The following is a 27,854-nucleotide window of genomic DNA, read 5'->3' on the forward strand; positions in this document are numbered from 1 at the left end:
TAACAAAAAACAAATAAATTTCATTTAAAACTCATGCTCTACATTGCACAGCGATTCAGGGAGACTGAGCATCAACTTGTTTGTTCTCAACAACTCTTTGACAAGGCTTGCACATTGGTTTCAAAAGTTAGAAACATAACATTTTCAGAATTCATTATATAAACTTGGGCCATATCTGTATCTTCAGCTGCCAAATAATAATAATAATAATTAATTAAAGACATGGAAAATTAACCAATATTGTCCCAAAGAAGCAGGACCCAGACTGTTTATAACAACATATTGCAAACCACAATGGAGCACAATATATATTTTACCATTTAAAAAAATGTTTTTAAAAGAATGAGACATCTTGGCACATTACAGCAGTTATCAGCAACAACAGCAGTTTGAAATTCCTCATGCCAGTATGAGAGTGTGATGAGGATCTTTCATCTTCTGCAGAGGCCAAATAAAGTGTACCTTCGAGGGAACTGTAATCCCAAAGAACCATACTCCTGCATTTTGGATAAGGAAACTTCTGGTTTGTCCATTTTATATACATCAGGTGCTGCTTTTGCATATTAAGCAAGTTGCCAGCATAGCCCATGGCTTAACAAAGTAGAATTCTTATCATACTTCCCTATACAATCTTTACATCTGTCCAGTGCTCATATGTATATACTATAGTTACTGTTAAACTGCCATGATGTTTACGTCCCGGCCCCAAAATTTCAACAAGTGGGTTGGCCTGGCTTCTGCAGCTACTCAGAGGGTTTCTGAGCTAGGATTATCTTTATCAGGTGCCTGCAGCTGCTTCTCCATCTCCCCATTTAAGTTTTCCTTGCTTCCATTCTTCATAGCATCAGATTTCTTCTTTTCCAGATTCTGCTTTAGTTTGAGGGAGGAATCTCTCCTGGACAGGAGTGTGGGATTGAAACCAGGGAACCCTCCACTCACCACTGTACGTTTCTCTAGAAAGAGATGAACAAAAGCACTTAGAAGCAACAATAGAGTATTGCCATGCATAAGCTCATCACTATCGTTGCAACAAAGCACCTTCAAGAATTCGCATGCAAGATTGTGTGTGTTCAAATTAAATCTGCTAGTCTCCAGAGGAACCTAGCAGTCACAGTAAATAACAGAACAGGATACAGTGGCAGCTCGGAACTCGGCTCAGAAGTAAGTGCTCCGGTTTTCAAACGTTCCTAGAAAAACAAATGTCTGATGCGGCTTCTGCTGTGAAAAAACCTAGCTGTCAGCCAATCGGAAGCCACACCTCGGAACTCGAACTTTTTGGAACATGAACGTTTTTCTGGAATGGATTACGTTTGAGTTCCGAGGTACCACTGAACAAACAAACAAGGCAGAATGTTCCAAACAAGGACGTTTTTATTTGTATAAGAGCACAAAGGATCTTTAGAACAACAACATGGCTCATAAACCCTGGAGGGATCTGACCTCTGTCAGGAAGATCAAAAAGAATCGCCGATATTACTTTCTGCAATGCAAGATTATTCCCTGGTAAGCAAACAACTACCAGATACAGCTGTGTGCAAGTTTGAAGCAGTGGGTCAATTGGCTGCAGTTATCAGATTTAGCTGTGTATTTGCTCCAAATGCAAATACTTTATGCGGTCACTTACCTCCTGGTGCAATGGGGTGCATCAGTCGATTCATCTGAACATTCCAATGCTTTACATTGGTGCTGGCCTGTTGAAGCTTCCGCTGGGCCAACTGCAATGAAACAGGAAAAAAGCACTAATCAATCAGGCAACATCACAAATTAACAATAATGTATATACTTATCTTCATATACAACCCATCCAACCAAGTTCTCAGGGCAGTCTAAAGAAGCGATAAAATATAAAGTACAAATTACAATAAAAACTCTGGCTGGTATTCAACTACTGCATCCTGTCAGTGCAAGGAATTCAACTTGTGCAACAGGACTTTCCCACTGTCCTCTCCCCATGTGCACTCCACACCCTCCCAAATCTGCCCCAGAGAGTTGGGGGAACCCCTAGAACAGATTTATCATTCTGCCCGGACACTGAGGTCCAGCGCCAAAGGCCTTCTGGTGGTTCCCTCACTGCAAGAAGTGAGGTTACAGGGAACCAGGCAGAGGGCCTTCTTGGTAATGGTGCCCGCCCTGTGGAACGTCCTCCCATCAGATGTCAAGGAAATAAAAAACTATCTGATTTTTAGAAGACATCTGAAGGCAGCCCTGTTTTAATGTTTGATGTTTTTATCACATTTTTAATATTCTGTTGGAAGCCACCCAGAGTGGCTGGGGAGGCCCAGCCAGATGGGTGGGGTATAAGTAATAAATAAATATATTATTATTATTATTGTGATGGTGGTTACACTGCACTGTGTCCTTTGCACTAATGGGACATAGTGCAGTTCCCATGTTCTTCATTGCTAGCCCAAACATTCTAACATAATTAGCAAAGCATACAGTAAAGACAGCACAAAACCAGGAGCAGTGGGCCCTTCTAGGGGGACTGTTCATACAAAATGTGGTTACTATCCTGTACTTTAAGTGCAATTATCCCAACATTATGCTAAGTGCACTTAGGAATAATCTTTCATTCCAAAATCTTTCTCAAAAGGCAACAGGTGGGAAATTGATGATAAATCACAGTAAGTTGCTTTGGGGTTGTTGTTTTTTAAGTTGCTGTATGACTGCAGATTTGGTCACCTAATATTTTCAGAGAAGTGCTGATAAATATAAAAAAATGCTAGCTTCATAGAAACAGAATTGAAGAATTGGAAGGGATTCTGAGGGTAATCAAAACTAAAACATCCATGACAACCAAACTCTGCTTAAAAACCTCTAATGAAGTAGAGTCCACCAACTTGGTCCAAGGGAGTACAAGTACAGTGTCTCCTTTTTAAGGTACCACAGGTACTGGGATGCATTTCACAGGGCGTACATCATCTGGAACTAAATCTCTGGAGCTCTCTCTCACAGATGTACCATACCTGTTTTCTGCTAGTGATTTACTTTGGCCCAGATTTGATAGTTTGATCTAACAGTAAATAAGTGTGTCTGTGTGTGGAAGAAGCAGGGAAGAGATTGTCTTGCTTTGGGAAGGAGACTACATAAAGAGGCAACTTGAGCCCTTTTTGAATTGCACAATCCAGTTTTGCACCATGCAAATGCTATAATCAGTTACTGTTTTAAGCATGTAGTTTGTACCTTGCCATCTTGAGCTACTTATGGGGAGGTGGGATAGACAGTGGCTAAGTAAGATGTTTCTGTGGCGGTAACACTCTCCTAGAGAGAATGGGAAGCAGAGACAGCTCCATCACTCACCATGACATCCTGGTCCACCCTTTCTCTATTGACTCTCACTTCTTCCAGCTGCTGTTGGGCCTCTTCCAGAAACTTGCTCTTGTTTTCCATCTCTTGCTTGAGGATCAGCTTTTCATGCTGGGTTCTGATGATGTACTCCTCCTGCTCCTCCTTCAGCTTCATCAGCTGCTTCAATTTCTCCTCCTCTTCATTCAGCAACCTAACAAAATTGCAAAAGATGTCAGTTACATTTCACTCTATGAGCAATGCTGGTGCCGGGCAATTTTGTTGCCCTGTAGGCCAGGCTAACTACTTCCACTCCCCAGCAAAAATAAAAAATAAAACTTCAATTTTCAAAAACAGACGTCTTGTAGAAAAAAAAATGAAAAGCACAAGGCTTGAAACTGCTAAATTTACTTTGAATTGCTAGAATAAGTAATACAACAGTTTTAGAATTTCCTTCTCAAATAAACAAGAAAATGGTTTAGCACACAAATCATTTTGAATAATATTGTCATCTGCGATGTTAAAATTTAAGTCTCTTAAAAGTTTTGGTTTCAGGCACATCAAAATCTCACTTTGCACGCCTTTTCCTTTGCAAATGCTGTCACCAATTACTTCAGGTCAAGTGCTGATACTTGGACATGTTCAATGGATATAGTTGCCAAGCTGTATGCCTCTTTTGCAACACTGCTGAGCGTATGTAAGTTCTTGTAAGTCTGACTTGTGAAAAACTGTTTTCAAAATCTAAAAGTCATATGTTATCAGAAAGGTATAGGTTAGAATAAAAACTAATCTGTGCCCCTCAAAGGTCAGTACAGTGCATTTCTGAGGTCAGTGCCCTAGGCAGCTGCCTAGTTGGCCTAATTATAGCACTAACCCTGCCTATGAGCAGTTTTCTTGTTTATGCCTCTGGTCAGTTCCAGTACACACAGGGAGAGTCCATGTAACTGTGAAGGAAAACAGTATGTGTGTGTGCAACTGACTCCATTCTGGGAATCCTTGCTTAGGACAGGGTGAAGATATTGGGGAAAGAGTTTTCTGGGAAATGTTTTGCCCCATCTCAAACCTCTGCAGTGCCTGGGGCTTTACCCATGTCTCTCCTTTTTCTTTTGATCCCAAGATTTGGTCCACCACCAACTACTGTAACTTCCTCTCTACGCCCTTAGCAAATGCCCTGGTGCAATCCTCTCATGTGTAGTTTTCCACTGTCTCACCTTGACCTCTATTCAGAACTGTGTCATCAAACTCATTCACTTCTGTTGCCACTCTGACAATGCAACACCCCCCTTTAAATCCCTATGCTGCTTTCTGTCTGTTCCCAGATCCAGCACAAATCCCCTGCCCTTTCTTTTAGAGTCCTCCAAGGCCCAATCTCCATTTTATCTCTCTGCTCTTATTTTGATGTGTCCCTGTCTATGACCTTTGCATCTCCACCCTGTTGTCTGACGGTTTCCTGCTCCCTCAAAATACTCCACTGTTTCTCTTAATCTTCTTTTTTGCTTTCAGCTAACTGCCTCCTAGAAGACTTCAGAGATGCCATGTCACCCCTCTTCCTTCAAACCCCTCCTCAAAACTCTCTTTTCTATTAATACTTTTCCTTCATCTATACCCCACTGCAATTCAGCCAAAGTACATGCAGCTGAAATAGATGAATATCCTCTCTGTTTAACCCTGCCTTCATTTCCTTCCTCGTCCTCTGTTGTAGGCTCCTTGGTGCAGGAACCATTGTCTTATACTTTGTAAAGTATACATACATTGATGGCATGGAAATATTATAATAATATAATATAATATAATATAATATAATATAATATAATATAATATAATATAATTAATATAATATAATAATATAAAGCAAATGGTGCAGTAGAGGACATTTGTGTTGATACTAGCACAGATCAGCTGTACCAATTCCAGATTTCCCCCAGTAAGAGGTGTATAAAGTGCAATGAAAACACCTGAAGGGGCTTCAGTTTTTCTCAGAAAAATTACACTCATAAATAGTAGTGTCCTGCAAAGTTATAGTTACAGCAAACTGCAAGCCTCAGCCCTGGAATTGCTCCCAGTTCTTCCAGAGGGGTAGATGGCAAGGGAGTACATGAGTCCACCATCACTGAGGGATCTCACAATTATGCCATTTGTTTCAGCTGTCAAAGGACATTATATCCAGAGCTAGTTGAAGGAAGGAAGCCGAGCATTCATTATCCGTACCGGGCCTGTGCATATCTCACGGCCTCTTCATCCTGACGAGCTTTAACCTCCTGGTGCAGAGCATCTTGGAGTCGTTGCTGCATCTCCTCCAGTTCTGTGATACGCTTGCGCTGACGTTCTGCCTCTGCCTCCTTCAGTACCATCTCAGCCTGCATGTTAGCACGAGCCTGCAGGTATAATAATACCATGCAGTTAGTATGTAGAGTACACAGCCCAACAGCAGGGGGCAGAATCAGCTACCTAAACGCAGCCTACAACTCAGCCGTTGGTGCAGACTGTGGTTTGGCTTTTGTCATTTCCAGTACAGATTTGTGGATGTACAAAGACAGACATGCAATAATTAGCAGCGTAGAAAGAAGCAAAAGTGAGTGGCTCAGTGGGGTGTGGGCCTCAGATTGGAATTCTTTTTTTGTGGGGGTGGGGTGGGGGGAGATAACACTTATTGGAATGTTAAGAGGTCCATGACCTCCCCTATAGGAGATTTCTGCCTGTTTGCCTTTGTGGTTATTAAATGATGCCATGATGAATATAACAATGCCGAGTTGGACGTTTTGCACTATGGAATATGGCTGTCACTCTGAAGCTGGATAGTGACTGCACAGAATTCCACTTGAAGCAAGAAAAATATTTTTCGGACACAGTTCTTTGTTGCACAGAGCCTGAGTAATACTTGATGCATGTTGCCTCATTTTACAGCTTGCTTGCTTGCTTGCATTAGATGTGCCACAATTATGCAACAAATAATAAGTAATCTGCATGTCATGAAAAAAAAGGTGACATTACAGTTTCTAGTATACAGCAGGCCCCTATTTATAATAAGCTATTCGATTAATATCAGCAGTTAACAACTATAAGCTTGTTATTGGCATCCATCTGTCTTGACAGACAATGGAGTGTGCCTCTGGTGACCTCCCCAGGGCACACAAGTCTAGGCATCGTGTATGGAGGTCCTGGGCTGCCCAAACAAGACCCCCCTCTCAGCCTTGCTGATGTGGGCCACAGTAAAGCAGAGCAATACATTTGGCACCAGCTTGGCTTCAGGAGTTTTGCATATTATTACAAGAACCCTGAACCTGGCACAGTAGCACATGGGCAGCCAATGCAGATATTTTTGCAGAGATGTCACATTCTGTTGGTCTTACACCTACATCACTAGTGTATAGCCACTGTATTCTGGAAGTACCCGGAATATCTGGATAGCACCACACAGCAAAACCATAGTGTAGTGCTTAGGTGTGTGAGCTGCTAATCTTAAGCGAAGAGAAAGCAGGCCTTCCATTACTTCATGCTTCTCAAAAGGATGTGCTCCCTCCTCGTCCAGCCTCCTTGCCCAGCCAGTCTAGGCTGAAGGTCCCAAGGAGACCTATTGCACAAGCTAGAGCACTGAACAAGCCCCTAAAAATTCCACGGCATTCCTAATCCCTCCTGGGTATTGTTGGCAAGCTGATTGACCCACCAAAGATGCCAAGGAGGGATTTGTATCTTTGTTGGCTGACCTGGTCTACCAGGCAGGTTGTGGATGTGGGAGCCCCCTCGCCCTTCTCCTTGAACCCACCTTCTCAGCTTCCTGCAACTGTATCTCCAGCGTCCTCTGCATTTCCTCATGCTGCTGCTGGCGCCGCTCCTCCTCCTCATGGAGCAAGAGCTCAGCTTGGCGCTGGGCCTCCTTCAACAGCTCCAGCTCCTGCAACTTGCGCTCCTTCTCCTCCTGCAGCTGCTTCAGGCGCTGCATCTCCTCCTCTTTGGCGGCCTTCTTCCGCTCCCGTTGCTCCCGCTGCTCCCGCCGCTTCTGCTTCAAGTCCTTGTGCAGAGACTTCTTGCCCTCGGCCTGGAGGCGGATTGCCATCTGGATGGCTGCCGAGGGAGGAAGGGCCGGAGATGTCAGAAGGGGACATAGGGGCTGCCTTAGCTAGCGACTATAAAGAGCCGCTTGACTCACAACCACTTCTCTATTCCTTAGGGTAAGGGAAACTCAGGTCCAGGGTCCAAATGTGGATCTTGATGTCTTTATATCTAGTGCTCAGGGATCTTCCTAGGCCACACCCTCTACTGGCCCTGCTTCATGACTTCTTGGTTTTGCCTGGCTGGAATGTGACCTTGAATTCTGATGCCTCTTGCTCCCATGGATGGAGGAGAGGTGAATGCATGTAGAAACAAAGCCTAGTACACAAAGGTAAGATTTACATTAATTGCTCCTCCCACTTTTGCCTCTGGCTCCACCCACCACTGGCATGTAGCCCCTGGAAGGTTACCTCAAAGGGATGTGGCCCACCAATGCCTTAGACCATCTCCTGTGAGGCTCTTCTCTAAAGCCTCACCCTTTTCAAAAGTGAGGCAGGTAAAGAAAGAGAGGGGATTTAGCACCCCTGTCATGGGGACATCCTCTCCAAGGAGGCTCACCTGGAAGCAACGTAGCATAAACATAAGCCTCCTTAGCTGCCCAGGCTTTTTACCTCATTGAACTGTTCCATTATCTGCTTGTCTGATTAATCATTTTCATTGTTTTCATGAATTGCACTTCTAATTTTTTTAAAACTTCCCTGCAATTGATTTCGATGATGGGCAACATAAAAATACGTTAGAGAAATGAAATAAGGAAGAGTTGCAACATTCAGCACCCATGACCCCCAGAGTTTTGGGATATCTGCTTTCTTGTCTGATGCTATTCAACAGGAAGCAAAACCAAACTTCCTTTTCATACTGCAAATTCATAAAAGTTTTGTGGTATGCAAACGAAGAACTCTCTCTCACACACACACACACACACACACACACACACAAGTGTCAGACTGGCAAAACCTTGTGGTTCCATATTATCTTGTCTCCTATTTCTAACACTCAATATTATTTAGCTACTACTAGGAGCCCAAGATTCTCGCAGAAGACAATATTAAAATAATCTGCACTGAAATCCCAAATAGTTACACAAGACTGGCTTTCAATCCAGAATCATGTGTTTTTATGTTTTCAAAAAATGTTGGCCATCTGAGTTACTTTCACTTGGGCAGTTCAAGTCATACGGGGAGAAAGTCAATCCATGAATGAAGGCTACCTAAAGGGCCAGAGGCTCTTGCTACTTTCAGATTCATATCTGAATTTCAGCAAATCTCCAAAGGTGTAGGAGAAAAGAGCCACAGTACTCACCAAGCGTCCACTCCTGCCTTTGCCTGGTATCCGAGGCGCTCATTTCATACGTCCGAGAAGGTGTTTTCACACAGAACATACACCGTTTCCCATCCTTGTCAGGCAAGATCTTTGAATAAAGGAGGAAAAGTTGACATCTCCCTTCAGCCACAAGCCCACCTAGAACACTGCCAAGGCTTGAAATGCCTCAAGCCAAGGATGGCCACCCCTGCCTTTCCCAACCACAAAACAACATCCCCATCAAGGCTCTGCAACCCAGCCTGGGAGACGCTGCAACCCTGCTGACTTCCAGTCCTTGCTGAAAGTGGAGCTAACAGTCAGCACTGAATTTACACCCAGTGCTGATTGCAAGCCCTACTTTCAGCAACTATCTTTACAGCCTTGGCTTGACTTCAATCCATGGCTGCAAATCTTCTTCCCATACAGTATGAGCTGGGGCTGCAAAGGAAGAGTCACCTGACTTCAGGCAACTGACAGGTATGGAAGCCTTCCCCACCTGTCAAAAGTGGGCCATGGAAGGCGGGCCAGTTCTGGACTGGATCCAGTCCGTCCGTCCCCTGTCCTCACTATTAACAGGCACAGCATGGCTTGTCTCCTCAATTCCTCTCAGTGGTGCAATAGGTAATTTTAGACTCTGGGTGGTATCCAACAAAATAGCTCCATCAGCACAAGGATTTTTATTCATGCAACAGAATGTCCTCTCCCCAAACACCCTCCCCAAATCTGCTATGGAGTTTTGGGGGGAACAAGAACATATTTAGGGGGTGCAGAGAGGAGAGGAAGTTCAATTGTGCAGCCATAAGTCCTTGATTTCACTGGATACTGCCCAATGGTCTTAATGGACTTATGTGGGGGAGGCACATTTTTAGGCATTAATGTGCACTAAAATTCATGTCAAAGTGTGATAAACAAGTCCTGCTGCATTTGGAGGCTCTCGTATTCATTTTGTCAAGTTAGAACCTGGACTTTGTGCCATGATGGCACTACTGATTCTACTTTGTTTTCCCCATACTTGGCTGTCAGCAATATACCATAGTCATTTCCTTCTTCTTTCTCCTTTTGGGGGAAGGTCTTAAACAGTTGGGGGAAGGCCTTCTCAGTATGGACAGTGCTCATCCAAGTGCTTCCACCAGACCAAGGACTTCTGGCTGTTCAGTGGAACCTTCCACTTTCTCTCCTCTTTCCTCACACCCATTAAATACGTCCTGGGGAATCCCCCAAGCCTCCGGAGCAGATATGGGGAGGGCGCAGGAGGCACACGGGGAGAAGAGGACGTTCTGCTGCGTATGTGGAGATCACAGAATCATAGAGTTGGAAAGGACCCCGAGGGTGATTTAGTCCAGCCACCTGCAATGCAGGAATCTCATACTAGATCATACAAGACAGGTGGTCATCCAACCTCTACCTAACAACCTCCAAGGAAAGAGAGTCCACCTCCTCTTGTGGGAGTTTGTTCCACTGTTGAACACCTCGTGTTGTCAGAGAGTTATTTCTGCTGTTTCGTTGGAATCTCCTTTCTTATAACTTGAAGCCATTGGTTTGTCGTACCCTCCAGAGCAGGAAAAAAGCCATTGGTTTGAGTCCTACCCTCCAGAGCAGGAGAAAACAAGCTTACTCCATCCTCCATGTGATAGCCCTTCAGATATTTGAAGATGGCTATCATAACACCTCTCAATCTTTGCTTCTCCAGGCTAAACATACCCAATTCCCTCAACCATTCCTCTTAAGGCCTGGTTTCCTGACCCTTGATCATCTTGGATAACACCCTTTGTTTTGAGATCTTCTGCTGAGGCTCTTCTCAAAGTGCCTTCCATATCAGAAACACAGAATAAAACAGTAATGGAGAGGACTTTACTTTTTCCTGCTGGTGATGCCAGGTTACAGAACCCTCTTCTTAAAGAAGTATGCCTGCCACCTACATTACAATTTGTTTGGCACCAGGCAAAAACATTTATTCCCCCCAGGCATTTTTAATATATGTAATCGCTTAGACCTGCTGTATGTTTCAAGCTGCTGCCTCATGTTACGGTTAATAGTTATGGTTTACTGCTTGTTTTAGTGTTTTATAATATGCATTATGAATTATTTTAGACTTGTCATTGACCATCTTGGACTCTTATTGGCTGAAGAGGGAGAGGAGAAGCCACACACTGTCGCCAGCTGCCTCATGAGAGGACTGCATCTGCCTATCATGTTCCTTTTGTTTCAGAGTATGTCCAATTACCTCCACACAAGAGTTTCTGTCCAAAGAAATGCTCCCCTTTTTCTCCTTCCGTTCCTCACTCACATAGTAAGAGAGATCATTGGGCTTTAGGGTGAACCATCGTTCAGACCAGTTCCTTCTCAGATGACCTTTCTTCCATAGATAGCCCTGCTCCCAACCAAAGGGACAGAGAAACAGAGAGTGAGTAAACAAAGATCTCTGTACCAAAGATCTTTGCAAGACTCCACCTATATTACAGCCATAGCACAGATTTGTGTCACAAAGGAGCCAAAGAAACTGGCAAATTTAGAACATGGATTGTGTCAACTGATCTCCAGCTTATCTTACACAGGTATATGTAAGTGTATACATGCATATTGTATATTCTGAAAGGTATACCTTATCACTAGCTTTATATGAGGTTGCATCTATGTGGCAACTTCCCACATGGCCAATTTACTTCTGATGTGGAATAAACAAGTGCCACCAACTAGCAGGAGGCTTTCTACTTGAGCCTTTCCTTTGAATGAGCTAGATATCAACCTTAATGAACCTTGAGCTTGATCTGCCATCTGAACTATTACAAACAGGACCATGTGGCTTGTGGGTGTCAGGAATGCTGACTTGTTTTCTTCCTCTTTGCGCAGTGGACTTAGCACAGTGTCCTATTTCCTCATTGGCTGCTGGCATATCCTCAATGCTGTACACTCAGCAAGCTTCCAGAATTTCCCACTATCAGGCATGCTGATTTGGCACTTTTGACAGCTCACAGGCCACAAGGGTATTGTGATTCCTGACAGGCTGATTGACTGATCAGGACTGATCAGGATTAGCAAAGTGTGGGAAATCTTCCAAAGGACTGGCATGCAAAATCCCATGCTAGCTGGTAGATACAACAACTACATCTTGGTGTGCAGAACCCAGAAGAAAAATGGAACATGCATACAAGCCTAAAAGTTGCCTACCCGATTATCCTTAGCATATGCAGTTACCATTCTATAGGAAAAGACAAATAAACGTCAGTGTAGGTTCTCTGGTCTCTTCCCAGATGGTTGCTTTCCCCACCCCCCTTACCTTGTTCTACTGCTCCTCTCACTTCAAATACCACAAATTAGATCATTTCCCACCCCTTTAATGCTCTTGTTATCATTGTCCAAAAAGGTAACTAGAATGTGCAGTAGATGCAGTCCTCATTAGGCCAATACAGACTTTATCAGAGAGGAAGAAAGCTGGGTCCCCGTGGTACAGGATTATTTCCTGTTCATAGGTAGTTCCACAAACCCAAGCAAAGGATTTCCTAATCAAGGACAGCTCTTTACCTGTTTGAGCACATCTCCAATGATCTCCTGGTAGACTTCTTCAATAGCCATGCTAATAGCCTCACGCTCAATTCCTCGTAGGAACCGGCCCGAGTTTACCAAGTCAAGAAACTGCCAGACTGTCAAACCACTCTGCTGTTGAGCCTCTTGAGAAAAGAAGTCCTCTAACTCCCCAGAGTTGAGCTCAATGCTCATGGCTGTGCAGATCTTCTTCAGGAGGTATTCCACCTGGAACAAGCAGGGGAAGTCAGCAGAGAAGGAACTAACCATGTTCTCTACTTCTAGGTATCAGATGTAGTTTGAATTCCCCCTTGGGATCACATCCAATTCCTTCTTGTGCTGTGGAATTTCACTCCATAGACTCTTATTGCTTCAAGTCAGTTTTTGCTTCAAGAATTCTAACTGTGGTTCCACATGGCAACAATATATAGTGACATCTTCTCCATTAAAATTCTCCAATAACTGTACCCAGGGGAAAGATTCAAAATCCACTTATTTAGAAGTATCATTCAGTTCAATGGAACTTATTCCCAGAAGGTATATTTAGGACTGCAGATTTCAATCAGCAAATGATCTCCTTTCCATTGGGGGCGGACTCACAGCCACCTCTTTCAAGTTGACTGGGAGTACCCCCTCTCACAAAAAGACATTTATTATTTAATGGACTCCACAAATCAATCCTCTTCTGCTTGATGTTATCAATCGGAGAAAGCAAGCGCCGAGTCAACATGTGGTATCCTCAACGTCCAACCCCACCCTCCCGAGCACCATGTCTGTGTCACAAGGCCACAATAACTGAAAATCCTCCCTCTAAAAAGAGTTCTGGATTCATTCAACTGAATACAGCATTTGTGGTACCCAAGTTATACCAAATGCAAAAAACTTTATGCTTGAAGTGTTTTGCAAACATATTATATGGCGCTTACAAGGGCACTTGTACATCCACCTGCAGGCCAAGCTGGAGTAAACTCTGAACGACTCAGAAAAGCTCTGCTAAACAACGTCCCAATTGCAGAATGGCAGAGAAGTATTGCTTCTTTGCTGCCACTGCTGCCACCAAAACAGGCACAATAATGTGTTTATTCCCACTGAGTTTTCCATTACCTGCATTCCAACAGGGAAATGGACAGAAACAAAAGTAAAATTAGTTGGTTTTGCCTGTCATTGGCTTTGTCTACTTTGGCCTTCCTGCATTCCACTCTACTAGTCCCCATAGTTATTAGCCACAGCTGCCACTACCTGTGGTATGAAAAGGTATCTAAATACACCTGAAGGTTGAAATCTCATAGTCACTTCCCTAGGTGTGAAGTCCCACAGAACTCAATGGGATATACTTCTGTATAGATGCACAGACGTTTGCAGCATCTCCTAGGATTGTTTATTTTGACTATTTACTCAGAAGCCAGATGCCAATGCTAGATTTAAAAATCAAAAATCCTCATCCATTGTGGATTCTTACAGAAAACCACCAAATTCTTTAAAAACAAATGCACGCTAGCGGATGCTTAACTCCACTGTTGGTGGAGTTAGAAAGACAGCATGCTTTTTCAAGAGCTGAACAGGAAATGCCTTGGTAGGAAACAGGAAGCGTAGCTGATGACTGCATGTGCACACAGGGCCTTTTCTGCTGAACTATAAGAGGGATGGAGAAAGAGTGTCAGACACAGGGGAGAGAAAAGCTTGATGGCTGTCATCGCACCTGACATCAGCTGATGAGCTAGATGCAGTGGAAACTCCTGGAAACTATATGAGATTATTTCTGGCTAGGTCTTTATTGGCTTTGGGACCAATGTGAGTCAGGGTTTAGTTTCTGGTCTTTAGATTTACAAACCACCTGACTGAGATTTTGCCTTTGTACTAAGGAGCAAAGGAAATCTCCTTCCCTCCAACAACATGTCTTGTGGAATTTAGAGATTATTGCTGTTATTACTGGCTCTGCTAGACTGAACAGCATTTCTTTATTGCAATTAAACCTTTGGGTGGAGCCAACACGTTCCAGATTCGTATCTCAACGTGTTTTAAGAATGGGTGTGTCCAGAGCTGCAGTTTTTCAGTCTACAACAGAAAGCAGCATGAGGAGCAGCCTGCATCCTCTCATTGCACACATGAACTGGGTTTACACTCTCACTCTAAAGGACGGATGACATTAATTAGACATGCATGTTTCTGCCTGACTGGCCTAAATGAAAGTCACACGCCGTCCCATTTCCTGGCCGTTGTTTCTCTCCGCCTCCAAGCTGGCTTGTTTGGTTTGGGGTTGTTGTTTTTTAATGTTGAGTCTGTGGCACTACCCTTTTCCAGGCATTCATGTAGACGCCTTGTCCATATGTTGGCTAGTCTCCTCCCAGCAGAAGCTAAACACAGCCACAGTGTTAACCCAGAATCCAACCACCTCACAGAATCTTATTCCCCCACCCTCAAAAAATCTTCCCACCCTACCCTGCCTGAGGCCAGCTCCAGGCTATCCATTTGTGTGTGTGGAAAAATAAAGAAAATGTATCAGGTGTGATTGCATGTATGAGTGCAACTGTGCAAATTCAGCATTTATGAAACCCAAAGCACCTGCATTTGAGGAGAAGCATGGATGTAAGGGAAGCAGATGGAAATTGCTATGGGGACACTGAGAAACAGAAGTGAAATACAGCACTTTGGGAAGGGCCATAGATCAGTGGTAGAGCGCATCATTTCCAGGCAGAAGGTCCCAAGTTCAGTCCCTGCTATATCCAGGACTAGGGCTGGTAAGTACCAGCTGGAGCCCCATGGAGCTGTCATGGAGGGCTGGTTGGATCCTGACAAGCAGAAGGAAGAGATCAGGGAGCTGCAGTTAGATGACTCTGGGGAGGATCCCAGTAGGACGGGAGAAATTCCAGGGAATCCCTGTCAGATGTCCAACATCAGGGAGGGGAAGGGGAGCTGGGAAACAATGATCCAGGGGAGGGGCCAGGTGGCTTAACAGAGGAGAATTCAACCCCAATGAGATATGATATTGCTATTCAGGTGCTTCCTCCTGTCAGCGCAGAGCCTTCTGCTTTTAAGGAGGCAACAGAGTATAAATCTGATGTTGAGCACACACTGACAGTGCTTCCAAGAACAAGGAGATGCCAGTGCTAACACAAGTAGACCTCCCACGCCTAACTTGGAGGAGTGCATGTTCGTTTGCCTAGCCCTGAGACTTTGGCTGCTTGCACTAACTGCTGTGCCTGCCCCATCCTTTTATAAGAAAGATGCAGGGGGCATGTTGCTTGTGGGTCAATATCTTAGCTTGTGCCTGGCCATGCCTATGTATCTCTGTGGCTCCTTGTAACCTTGCACTGTTTTGACTTTTGCAGTAAAGCCTTTGGCAGAAACAAGAGTCTGCAGTTCCAGTTCTTCATCTAGCAGTGAGGGTCAGGACACTCACACCCAAAATCTGGGGGAATCATTGGCAGTCAGTGGACAATACTGATGCTCCAATGATTTGACTCTGTATAAAGCAGCTTCCTATGTTCCAGATACAAGAACGCTTGTTTTTGGGTGAATCAAAAAACAATACCACTCGAAAGCATGAATGGGGTAGAACTCTCTATAGAGGAATCGGCATGAGTATAACAGATCATATATTGTGCAGGAGATTTGTAAGCACGAGCAAAACAGGGGCTATAAAGCAGAAACTCTCACAGACTGCATAGGGACATGCAACACGTTAACATGTAGAAAAGGGCGTCTTCTTGTTCACCATATTCATCCCTTGGCCACACAGGGTGGAATCTTGAGCAGCGATCAGATGATGCAAGAAGCAGGATAGTTTGGATCTGCAGGCCTGTATACAGAAATCTATGATAGCTAGACTCAGACATGTATATAATTGCACTTCAGACAATGATTATAATCACATGGTTAAGCCCTAACGATGCAAAATATACATAGTGTGACTCATCCCTTATCAAAAGCACTGCAAAACAAAAAATAGTATTACTTAAAAGCAATCATACCTCGTCAGGAACCATAACAAGAGGGTACTTGTCTTCGGATAAGAAGTTAAAGAGACACCAAAGTTTGAAAGCATCTTCATGGGATACAACGCTATTCCCATTCCGGTTTGGCTTGTAATTCTTCTTTGCTGTCAAGGTCCAGCAAAGCTCATCAAAACTCTCCTTGACAAAAGCACCTTCTTCTACCTGCAAACAAAACGTAAGTGATAGCTCTAGTGTTCTGGAGCAAACAGTGTGATGCAGCAGCAAGCAAACCAACAAACCTAATGCTATTCTAGGCTGCATCAACAGAATTACAGTGGCCTCATCAAGTGACTGGTTGAGTGGGGTGATGAGTACCAGAGCACACGGAAATGCCATTTACCTTCCCACCACAGTGGTACCTATTTATCTACTTGCACTGGTATGCTTTGAAACTGCTAGGTTTGCAGAAGCTGGGACAGAGCAACAGGAGGTCACTCTAACCACTACACCACACTGGCTCTCAGGTGTCCAGTCAGGTGATGCATGCTGGCAATGATTAGGGTCAAAGCCAGCAATGGGTAGGGCCAGAGACACCCTCTTATTTCTCTCTCTTTATGTTACAGCCTTTTCTCTCTCGCACCCCCCTTCACCCCTTCCTTTCGATCCAACAGACTGTCAGTGGAAAGACAGGTCGCTCTTTCCAGAGGTCTGAACTGATCATTTAGAAAGGGCTTCTCCCCCTCCCCCTTCCATTGCTACATCTGTTTTGGCTCACTCCTCATTTTTTCCTCCGACACCTTCCTTTTCTCCCTCTGGGCTCCCCCCACCCACTCAAATTCATTTGTGTGGTATATATGGCTTTTCAGACCAGAGGTTACTCTCCTATGGTTTAATCTTTGGCAGTGGAGTACATATACATATTTAGCATCTGATGGTAGCCAGTTATTATCTCAAAGCACCTGGTTTCAGCTCTTTCTAAGGGACATACCATTTAGACACTTGGCTTAGGAACCCTCCAGGTGCCCTTTCTCTTAGGCATTCATGTTTGTAATGCTTGTGATGATATTGAGGCAGTCCTGCTTTAATCACAGTTTTCACCTACATAGGTTTTGAGGTGTCACACTGCTTCATTTCCAATCAATGCATCTCATGTAACATCCTGCTAAAGCCCCATAACTTTTTATACCATGAATGTTCGGGTTTATTTCTGTTCCTGTTTTGCTATAGCACCCCAGGGCAGCAATAATGTGGTAGTACTGGGGAAGCATCGCAAAAACAGCTAATAAAACAGAATAAATTCACCACTCCCATTAACTATTATTGTGTCAAGAACTTGTTGCAAAACACACCTGCCATAAAACACTAGTCAGAGAGGGACCCAGCAATTTTCCTCTCATAAAGAGATGAGAAAAGCTGCTTCTTCTGCAATGTCCTTATCTGCACAACTGTTGGTGATAAAAGAGTCCAATATCCTTTTGCATCTGGTTACTTTAACTGACTGGCAACGGATGAACTCATTTTTCCTTAGCTGGGGTATTGGCATTTACAAACTTTCTTGCTGAGTATTCAGAAAATAGTTCATCTGTTTTCTGAGCACTCTCTCCTAACCTATAACACTGCACTGGCAGATGTGTCCAAATGCACCTTAATAATAATATTCCTCCTTTGGTAGTGTGGCTCCCAGCACCAGCCACAGTGGAGAACTACTTGGAAAATCCAGCCACCACCTCTTTCCCCCACCCCACCCCAAAAAAACCCACCCCAGGAATAAAAGAGGCTTTTAGAGCCAGATGGGGAGAATAAACCACACATTTACAAGAAACCATCCAAGTAAATTGACTCAGATAATACAGATGAATTAGTCTTTTAACTTTTGTCATTGTTCTCTTTTTTTTTTCTTTGAAAAACACTTCTGCATTTCTGTTAATTTTCAATCACAACATACTATTTCACCTACTCATAAGAATTTTAGATACTAGTCATAGCTCAGATGAACACATGCAACAATTCCCCAGAGTTCAACGGAACCATGACGTTGACTAAGATAGCGTGAGGACACAAAAAGAGCCTGCTGGATCAGGACAGTGACCCTCTCAGCGAGCATCCTGTTCTCACAGTAGCCAACCAGTGGCTTGTGAATCATCAATATTATTGTCTCCCATATGGCAGAGGAGAAAGGTGGTTGGGAGAGATTGAGGCTGAGAGAGACTGGCTTGCCCAAGGCCACTTAGCAAGTTCATGGAAGAGATGACATTTGAACTGTGGAAATACCGATTCATAGCCCAGTCTGTTAGCCACCAGCACTCCATTTGCTTCCCCTGAGCAATTGCATCAAGCTTCAAAAAGTACTATGCAGTAAGGGAAGTGATACACAATTGTTCCCTGGCTCTTTAAACAGGAGTGTAGGAGAGAGAGAGAGAGAGAGAGAGAGAGAGAGAGAGAGAGAGAGTGTGTGTTAGTTATCTGGCCATTTTCCATAGCTAGTCTCTAAACTAGCAGTTTTCATCCAGGAAAAGGTAACCATGCCATGATAACACTAGGCAGATGTGCCAGTTCTGCCACTAGCTAATGGGGACCAAAAGGATAATGAAACAGCTATGATCATCCTTGTGATTTGTAGCTGGGGTTGCCTGCATATAAATTGGCATTCAGATCATTTGGAGTGGGCAGCGAGTGGCAGCCAGCCAGGAATTCAGCACATGCCCCATGACTCAAGCTTGTGCTTTATCCAAGGCACGAAAGAGTCCAGAGCTCCCTGCATAATACACAGCTGACACGTAAACCATGTTCTGCAAATAAAAGAGTCTAAATTCTCTCTGAATTTAAACCTTAAGTTTTAAAGCCTGAAGCCTAGCATTGCCAACTAGGCCTTTCTGGTATCTTACAGTCCAGCAAAGTGTGCCTGTTATTTGAGAGAGTCTTAAGGCTACATCCATGTAAAAGCTGTCAAGATTTCCAAGTTGGAACACTTGTGCATTATCAGAAAATTCCTTGGCAAAACTAGCTACCTTTTTGCCTCAGGTCACAAACATGCCACTAAGCAAAAGTCTAACTATGCAGAAAGCACCACCTGTTAGGTCTGGGGGGCAAATCAGGACTGAAACCTCCAGACCATGTAGATTACAGAAAACAGGATGCACAGGGTAAAGTGCATCCAGTTTTCAAAATCAGCACTCTGTTGATGTGTCCTAATCGTGACAGTGCATCAAAATCCAGAAGATGCAGAGAAAAGCATCCACGTACAAGATGATACAGGTCAGGAATATGTTCTGGGTGTCTTCTGTATATTTGGTTGTAAGGGAATTCAGAAGTGCCCAGATTACAGGGGTCCAACTTGATAAATTGTACCATTTATCTTTGTTGAAAAAGAAAAACAAAGCCTAAGTTATTCACCTTGAAAATCCAGAATTCTCTAATAACAATAATAATTTATTATTTTATTGTTTATACCCCGCCCCTCTACTCATAATTAATGAAGCTAGTTTGAGTGTGTTTAGCAAATTCATATACATTAACCTGACCTACAAGCCTTGGAATTTTAATTTCACAGAATTTTGGGAGTGCATTGGCAAAGACTGGCTTGTGTGATAGTTGGAAATGAGAAACTTGTTCGTTCTGAAACAAAACCTGATTGTGTGTAAAGATCTGAGATTCCCTGCTATGCCAAGAGAAACATAGGGCACACATGGGGGTGTTTTCAATGCTAGTCCTACTCACAGTAGACCCTCTAAAGATAATGGACTTAAGTTCATTAGTTTCAATGGGTCTACTCTGAGTAGGACCAGCATTGACTAAAATCCATAGCTATGAAGCCAATGCAAATCACCTGGATCTTCTGTAGGCATATTTGTGACCTTTTACACTAGGGTAAAAGGGCTTTCCTGAGGGCAAATCCACCCCCCAACCCGTGCTTGACTCAAAACAGCATGTCTTCACAACTGATAAAGAGCAACATGACAATCAGATCATTTATTTCAAAACAGCACATTCTCTATATGCATGAGTTTGTTTCCTTAATCATTTCACACTTGAGCTGTTTCGTTTGCTCCCTGTAGGGCTGCTGCTGGGTGGTGAGTCACTGGAGAAGGTAGCACGTTTCCTGCTAATTGGAGGAGATATCCAAATTAACAGAAAGAGTATTCTCAGACTGCATTCCCACCTTGAGGCAAGATTATTCTGTTGGGCTGGTGGTTGCAGTGCAAGTCAGGCCTACTCAATAATGGGGGGGGGGAGAGAGTGGACCCCTAATGACATTCACAAACTCTACCCCAGGACTACACCAAAGCATGCCCCTCAAAGCCTTCTAAAAACAATAAACAACAGTGGAATCCTAAACTGGCTTCCTCAAATCTACTCAATGGGGTGTATTCCCTCCTAGGTGTGCTTTGCACTGCAACTTAAGTATGTCATCCCAAAAGGCAAGGGCACTGGGCCCCTGTAATTTGAGCGCTGAATTCCCTTACAGCAGGAATTTGAGCACTGAATTCCCTTACAGCAGGAATGTTGAACATGGGCCCCTGCAGAGGTTGCTGGACCACAACTATCATCTCCCCTGATGAGAAGTGGAATCTAGCAGCAACCAGAAGGCTACAACCTTACCTTACAAGGAAGAGTTTTGTGCTCAAGAGTTGTAAATAACAAAAGGGTTCACATGCTTGCCGCTCCTCCTCCTCTTCTTCCTACCTGCCCCCCTCTCCCACAACCAGTCATCATGGTGTAGCACAATTGAGGAAGGATGCTAATGTCCTTCATCAGAAAATCAGGCATTAGGGGGACCAGAAAAACCGACAGGGAGCCTTCGAAGTGCTGAGTGCTGCCACCACTTTGCTGTGATGGCAAATACTGTTTAAAGCAGGAATAGAGAACTGGTGGCCTTCTAGCTTTTGTTAAACTCCAACCCCCATTACATGCAGCCAACAGGGCTGTTGGTCAGGGATGACGGGAGTTGTAGTCCAACGAGGCCTGGAAGGCCACAGGTTCCCCCCACCCCTGGGTTGCAGTTTAACAGCCAGTGTGGTGTAGTGGTTAAGAGTGGTAGACTCATAATCTGGGGAACCAGGTTCGCGTCTCCGCTCCTCCACATGCAGCTGCTGGGTGACCTTGGGCTAGTTACACTTCTCTCAAGTCTCTCAGCCTCACTCACCTCACAGCGTGCTTATTGTGGGGGAGGAAGGGAAAGGAGAATGTTAGCCGCTTTGAGACTCCTTCAGGTAGTGATAAAGCGGGATATCAAATCCAAACAGTGAAACTTTTGAACAGTTTTTGCCACCATAGCAAAATGGCTTATGGTGTGTCTAGGCTTCAAGTTGCTCTATGGCTGGCAGCAGGCCCTTGCTTGTTCTGCCACCCTCGGACTCCACCTCCTTATCCAAAAAGCTCAGCTAGCTCAGCTTGCCACATGGCAGGAACAACCCTATGAAGCTGCCATGGATCTCTCTCTCTCACTCTGTATGTGTCTAAGCCTGGAGAAGACAGCTCATAACATTCCCCTTCAAGGAACAAAGATGCCTTTGAAATACAGAGAACCAGAGAGAAATATCAGGCTTTAGGAATCCAGTTTCTTATTTTAAAATCTTCTCTTCATAACAAGCATCCAAACAGATCTTTAAGATGGAGAGTGGGGTTTTTGCCAGAAGACTTTTAAAATTCATTTGAATCTCATTGACACAGATTTGCACATTCCCCAGGGCTTGATGGTGGGTTGTGGGGAGAGGAAGAGAAGCAGCAAACCTGCTCCTGTTTGCTGTCCCGTTTTCTCAACCTTAAGTAGGATTCCATTCACACTGAAATGCTCTGAACCCACCAAAGCCAAGTATTCCCTGCAAGGGGCTTTATTACTGCTTCACAGTCCCCCTATATAAAGTGGTCATGAATATGAAAATCAGGATTAACAGCTTCCTTTCTTGAAATCCTGGGAGGTACTCAAGACACTATGATTAACTGAAATCCTCCAAGTAGCACAAATCTGACCACACTTGGAAGGGCTGACATCCCATTTCTGCTTCCTCCCTCCTTTGTGCCTCACACGTCATACACAGCTTTCACGTAAGATGTGGGCTGCCTCTTCCTTTTTGCCCCTCTACCCATTCTTCTCCCCACTCAGGGGAGTGCTTCTAGAAAGTTGATCCACTTAAACAATTGTTCAGTGTCTTATTTACATTTTATAAAAAAAAAGCCAAACTCAGTCAGTGGGGGATTTTAAATTGAAAAACTGCTCTGGGGATGGGGTGGGAAGTGGACAAGGCACAGCTGCAGCTGAATATAGACCATCTGCTTAGCAGAAAGGAGGTTTCCAAGTTCAATCGCCAGCATCTCCAAATAGGGTTAGGAAAGACTCCTGCCTGAGACTTTGGAGAGCTGCTGCCAGTCCGTGTAGATAGTATAGAGCTAGATGGACTAATGGCCCCACTCGGTATAAAACAGCTTCCTATGTTCTTCCCATAGCTGTCAACTTTTCCCTTTTTTTGCGAGGAATCCTATTTGGAATAAGGGAATTCCCCTTTAAAAAAAGGAAATGTTGACAGCTATGGTTCTTCCTGTTACATCTCAAATCACCAGCCAATCATTGGTGTGCACAGTTGCTCTTGCTGGAAACTAGGAAAACTGTTCCTTTCCCGCCCTGCATTTGATACTGCCTAGACACTTGTAGGGCCCTAAGTTCCCCATCCCTGATCTAAGAGGAAGGAGCTTCAAACAGATACAAGGGGAAATGGGCTTACCTTGTCCAGGATGTATTTGTTGAGATATGGCATATACCCTTGACTTGATACTGGCCCATCGTCATCGTCCTTGAAGTGTTCCTCCAGTGCCACAGGATCATGAGGGATGCACAGCACGGTGTACAGGTTGTGAGAGAGCACCTGAGAGAGTAGAGGAAAGACAGGCCTTCAGGACAAGACAGAACCAAATTAGACACAAGGAGGGCAGACATATTTTTTTATTCTCACATCTGCCTTATTGACATAACAAGTAGGGAATGGAGTGGGGAAGGGTTCAGCCTCCCTCACCCACACACCTCTACTGATGCCCCATGTCTTTTTGGCTTAAACATGAGCAAATGCAGACACATGAATGATAACCTTGGCTGCCAAAACTATGGTCCCATGATACTTGAAAAAAATAAAACAGTCTGGCTTAGAGCAATGTCTTCCCATTTGATATGTGGCACTTCAAGGATTAAACTATTTAGCTGCTAAGCAATTGGATGAAAAGTGGGGGTGAGCAGCACCATAGCCAAGATGCTCTGCAGATTCAATCCCCAGCATCTTCAGGTAGGACTGGAGAAAGACTCTTGTCTGAAAACCTAGAAACTCGGTGTAAGGCAATTTCCTATGTTTCTATAAAAGAATATCCAACACTTTAAAGTTTAAAGGCATCCCAGAATACACTTCTGACTCACACCCTGAAATTACCCTCAAATAGAAAGAAGGAAACTATTCTGCAAATAAATGGTGGGTTTAGGGATTTATTAACCCTATCAAGCTTTCACCCAAATAATAAATGCATTGCTTGGAAGAAAATCCCACATGCTGTCAATAAAACTTACTATCAAGGAAGTGTGCCTAGGACTATGATCTTTTCCATATGATTATTAGATTCAAAAGGGGGTGCAGCTGTGTGCCTTAAATTTTTGTGGAAAAGAGATTACTAGGAAGGGCAGCTTCTTCTACCTTTGCTGTATTGGATTGCCAGCTCCCCACCCCACCCCCTGCCCCATAAGTCTCATGTGCCTTTAATAGTCACATGACAGGCAGAGATTCAACAGCTCAGAATTGTACCATCCATCGCTAGTAGCTTCGTGTTGGAAAAAGCTTCAGCTGTTAAGTTTCAGCTCTCATCCAGCTGTTTGTGCATAGGAGCTCTGCAAGGGGCAAAGGGGTGGGGAAGTTGGCAACCCTACAGCAGCACTATAATGAAAGAGAAACTGCCTGCTGAGAAAATCCCTTCAGTGCAAATATTAAGAGGAGAAGGGGACCTTGTCCTGCATTGAATGTCTCATCCCTGATTTTCCATCCCCATAACCAAAAAATAGAAGGCAACTGCTCCCTCCCTCAAAACCAAGCTGTGATTAGCTGGCATCATCTGAAACTCACCCTATTCATCTTTCACATTCAACCCAGAATAATGGTGTTTGGTATTGAGTGCTCAGCTATTGGAGGGTAAATAATCTCCAAACAATGTAAAATTCTCTCCTTTGTCTGAGTGTGTACCATTTCTGGAATTGATATACGTGCTGTTGTTGAACAGATGTCCTGGCTGCACTCCAGGTGGGCAAACTGCTTGCCATAGGTGACTTGGGCATGGGGGTGGGGTGGGGGTGGGGAGACTGGGGAAAGTTTACATAAAAGGCACATTGGATAATTCCAAAAGACCAGGCTGCCAAGGTGAATAAAGCTTAGTTAGCCGGAAGAGGCTCATTATTGCCAGAAAACGGCTGCTATCTGCTGCAGTGTCTGCCTGAGAGCCTAGCCAGATATATGTGAAAGGATCTCCCAACAGTCATTTTCTTTACTTAAAAAGCAACAGCAGAAAGATCCCAAATTGGATCAAGGCCATCGTGTTGGCAGAGGGGAATAGTAGCAACAGTAATGTCTATGTTCTGCTTTTCTTTGAGTTTATTTATAAAGCAGATAACATACAAATTAAAAATAATAAAACATCAAATATAAACAAAGTAAAAGCATAAACAATATAAACAGAAGGAACTGGGAGCGTGTGACTTCAGGAAGACAGGAAACGGCTTTATACTGAGCCTGACTAAGTGGTCCATCTCAGTATTGGTCCATCTCAGTATGTCTACAGACCAGTTGCAGGTCTTCAGGTTTTCAGGGACAGGGAGTCTCTCCCAGCCCTAGGTGGAGATGCTGAGGATGTAATTTGAGGTATGGCCTTTCCCCTGCATTGTATCACTCAAAGGCTGAAATCTTAACCTCACTTACTTGGGAGTAAGCCCCACTGAATTCAATGGGACCAACTTCTGAGTAGACATGGTTAGGCTTCAAGAAACCCGCTGAAATTTCTCCTTTAATTTCAGTCTTCTCTGAGTATGATATAGTTAGATATTTCCATAGGCAGCAACCAGCAACCCCTGGAAAGTTAACTGGCTGACTAGTTTTACTACTTTCAGATTATGTTAGCTATGTTTTATATTGCATTTGTAGATACTCTGGTTTTGCCACAACAGGTTAAGTTAGCCACTTCTCTGAGAGGCTACTTTAGCCACTTCTGGAACTGAGAGGGTACTCCCCTTCCTGACAACCAAATTTTAGCTTTCTAGGTCCATGCATAACCCCAAACATCCCAGTCATGAGAAAAGTCTGAAAGCAAGGGGGGGGGGGAGTAGGAGACAGAAAATCAAGTCCTCTAGAGAAAGGTGAGAAGATGAGTAAGTATCACCTCTGCAGTTATGTTGGGCTCTGCCAAAACCTGTCTGCAGTATCAAACTAGATGTGACATGGGAGCTCCATATTTGGAGCTTCTTTCTCAAAAAGTAGCAGTGGGAGGAGGGGGGGTTCAAATTAGGGCCACAGTGCAGACGAAGGATGCCACAGCCTCCATCCATTATCACGCCCTCCCCCAAAGGTGCTATTGGCCACAAGGGTGAGTGGAAATTTATGGGTTTAAGGGCTTAAATTAGAATTACAGTCCATTCATGCTATACTCTCTTAACTATCTTAAGTGGAAACTGTTAGAGGGCACATCCTATCTGCTTTCCTTAACATTCATCTCTAAGAGGTAGGTTTGAGTGAGCTGCTGTCTGTCCACTTCAAGTAGCCTTTCCCTGTGTACTCTAAAATGCCCTGTGGACAGTGGTTAATCTTGCTTTAAACCCTAAATTATTTAACCTATTTCACTAATTAATTTTAAAGTTGATCTACTACTCTAATCATATTCTCCCTCAAGGCAGCTTAGAAGAAAACGCATTAAATATTACATTTGCAAATCACCTACAGCACAACCATTAACTGCATTTATTTACTGTAAAGGTTTAATGGGCTGTTATTTAACCGAGCCAATCACTGTTGTTGAAAAAGCTTGTGAACAAGCTCAAGGACACTCTCATACCATAGCAAAGTCCATTTATATACCTTCCATAAACTTTTCTCCCTATTGCATGTGACTTAGGCGAAACTGTGCTCTGTAGGTTCAGAGCTGGCGCCTAAGTACCTATGGTAAGATCAAACTGAAGGTGTGTCTTGCTTGGCATCCTGTTTCCCCACAGTGGTCAATCAGGTACCTATTAGAGGCTGGGGCCCATTGGGCCTGGAGGGGTGAAAGATCCAACAACAGGTAGAGGCAGAGGCAATGACAGGCAGAGCCAGCTAATTCTAGGTTTGTCCCCATCCTCCTTTCTGCTGAGTGCTACAAGGGCAACATTAGAGTCTAAGAAGGAGGGCTCTGACAGGCAGTGCCACCTCTGGACTAGTTGTAATTAAGGAGGTCAGCAAGTGAAGATTGGCTGTGAGTGGACTGAAGTGAGTGGGGAAGTGAACCATTCACCTTAATGAACTAGCCTCCACTGCAGACACCTACGGAAAGACCACAAGCAAAACACAAGGGCAATATTCTTTCACCACTGTTGCTCCCTAGCAACTGCTATTCAGAGACAGATCACATCATATATAGCCACCATGATCAGTAGTCATAGCATTATCTGAAGGCAGCCCTGTATTGTGAAGTTTTTAGTGTTTGATGTTTTACTGTGTTTTTTATATTTTTAAATTGGGGAAACCTAGCCAGATGGGTAATAATTCTCTATGAATGTTGCTGTCTGAGATAGGGCAGCAAATGGGCCTCTCTCCCTGCACCACCACCTGCAGAAATTGTCAAGATGCATTGCACCCAAGATCAACCAAGTTATTTTGGCACCTAAGGCAAAATAAATAAATAAAAATCCTACAAGCACCTGTCCTTTCCCCTCTCAGCAAACAAATCTTAAAAACAACAAATTTACGGTAACTATCTGCTACCTTTCTACAGCACCAAACTAGCATGCCCTTTTGAAAGTGCAAAAAGGAGACAAAGTACTGGAACTTACCAAATCTACTTTCTTCATCCACTCTTAAAATGCAAGCAACAAATAAAAGATATGAAATAAAGACTTTAGCATCAGCCAAATCGTACAACTGTGGTTCGATGACTCAGCATTTCTGCTGCTAAATATGTTCATGCAAACTCAAACAATGGCCTACAGAAAACAGAGGCCGGAGTGGGGGCAATCAAGGACTTCTTCGTAGAGATAGAAGAGGCATTCCATTTGGTTAATGTGTGAAGGGGCAGTGTGGGCTTGTTGCTATTGGCCATGCCCCGTTGGCTGTGCATAATTTGGGGAACTAAGCAGCGGTGTAGCCAGCTGCTTGGGCACCTGGGGCGGTGTGTGCCCTGTACCCAAGGGTGGGGCAAGCCACCAACAGGGCGGGGTGAGCCAGGGCAGGACACACTGCGCAGATCCTCCAAGGAGTCTACCCACTGCCTCCCCCTTAGCCACAGGGTGGCTGAAGGGGAGGCAGCAGGCACACGCACGCCCCATGCTGCCATTTCAGGCAGTGCAGAGCTTGCATGTGCGATGGTGTGACAGCATTCCCCCCCCCCCCCGGTGCATTTGGGCCCGCCCTCACTTAAATATAGCGCACCGACCTCACAGAACACCAATTACCCGAATTCCTACAAACTACCCCAGATTATCATGTGGGGGACTTATGTGAGGGAAAATTTAATAATTTGTAGTCTTAGGCAGGATTTGATCAAATAAACAAGAAA

At 44.0% G+C, this 27,854-nt stretch overlaps 1 protein-coding gene across 3 annotated transcripts in view; it reads right to left on the reverse strand.

The window, feature by feature from the left end:
• Positions 1-27,854, reverse strand: part of DEF6 (DEF6 guanine nucleotide exchange factor) — a 48,636-nt gene continuing 20,782 nt past the window's right edge. For 2 of the 3 annotated variants that reach the window (XM_081865386.1, XM_081865388.1), the window contains exons 2-11: positions 22,814-22,954; positions 16,131-16,316; positions 12,160-12,387; positions 10,862-11,008; positions 8,638-8,746; positions 7,049-7,347; positions 5,494-5,660; positions 3,301-3,499; positions 1,625-1,715; positions 1-953 (exon numbers count right to left, since the gene is read on the reverse strand). In XM_081865386.1, the coding sequence (XP_081721512.1) occupies positions 748-953; positions 1,625-1,715; positions 3,301-3,499; positions 5,494-5,660; positions 7,049-7,347; positions 8,638-8,746; positions 10,862-11,008; positions 12,160-12,387; positions 16,131-16,316; positions 22,814-22,954 (1,773 nt within the window). In that variant the 3' untranslated portion in view covers positions 1-747. Of the gene's footprint in view, positions 954-1,624; positions 1,716-3,300; positions 3,500-5,493; positions 5,661-7,048; positions 7,348-8,637; positions 8,747-10,861; positions 11,009-12,159; positions 12,388-16,130; positions 16,317-22,813; positions 22,955-27,132; positions 27,166-27,854 lie in introns of those variants that run through there. The other variant, XM_081865387.1, reaches the window with a different exon arrangement.

Source organism: Podarcis erhardii (genome assembly GCF_964252035.2).
Source record: "Podarcis erhardii genome assembly, chromosome: 6".
NCBI classification, from domain to species: domain Eukaryota; kingdom Metazoa; phylum Chordata; class Lepidosauria; order Squamata; family Lacertidae; genus Podarcis; species Podarcis erhardii.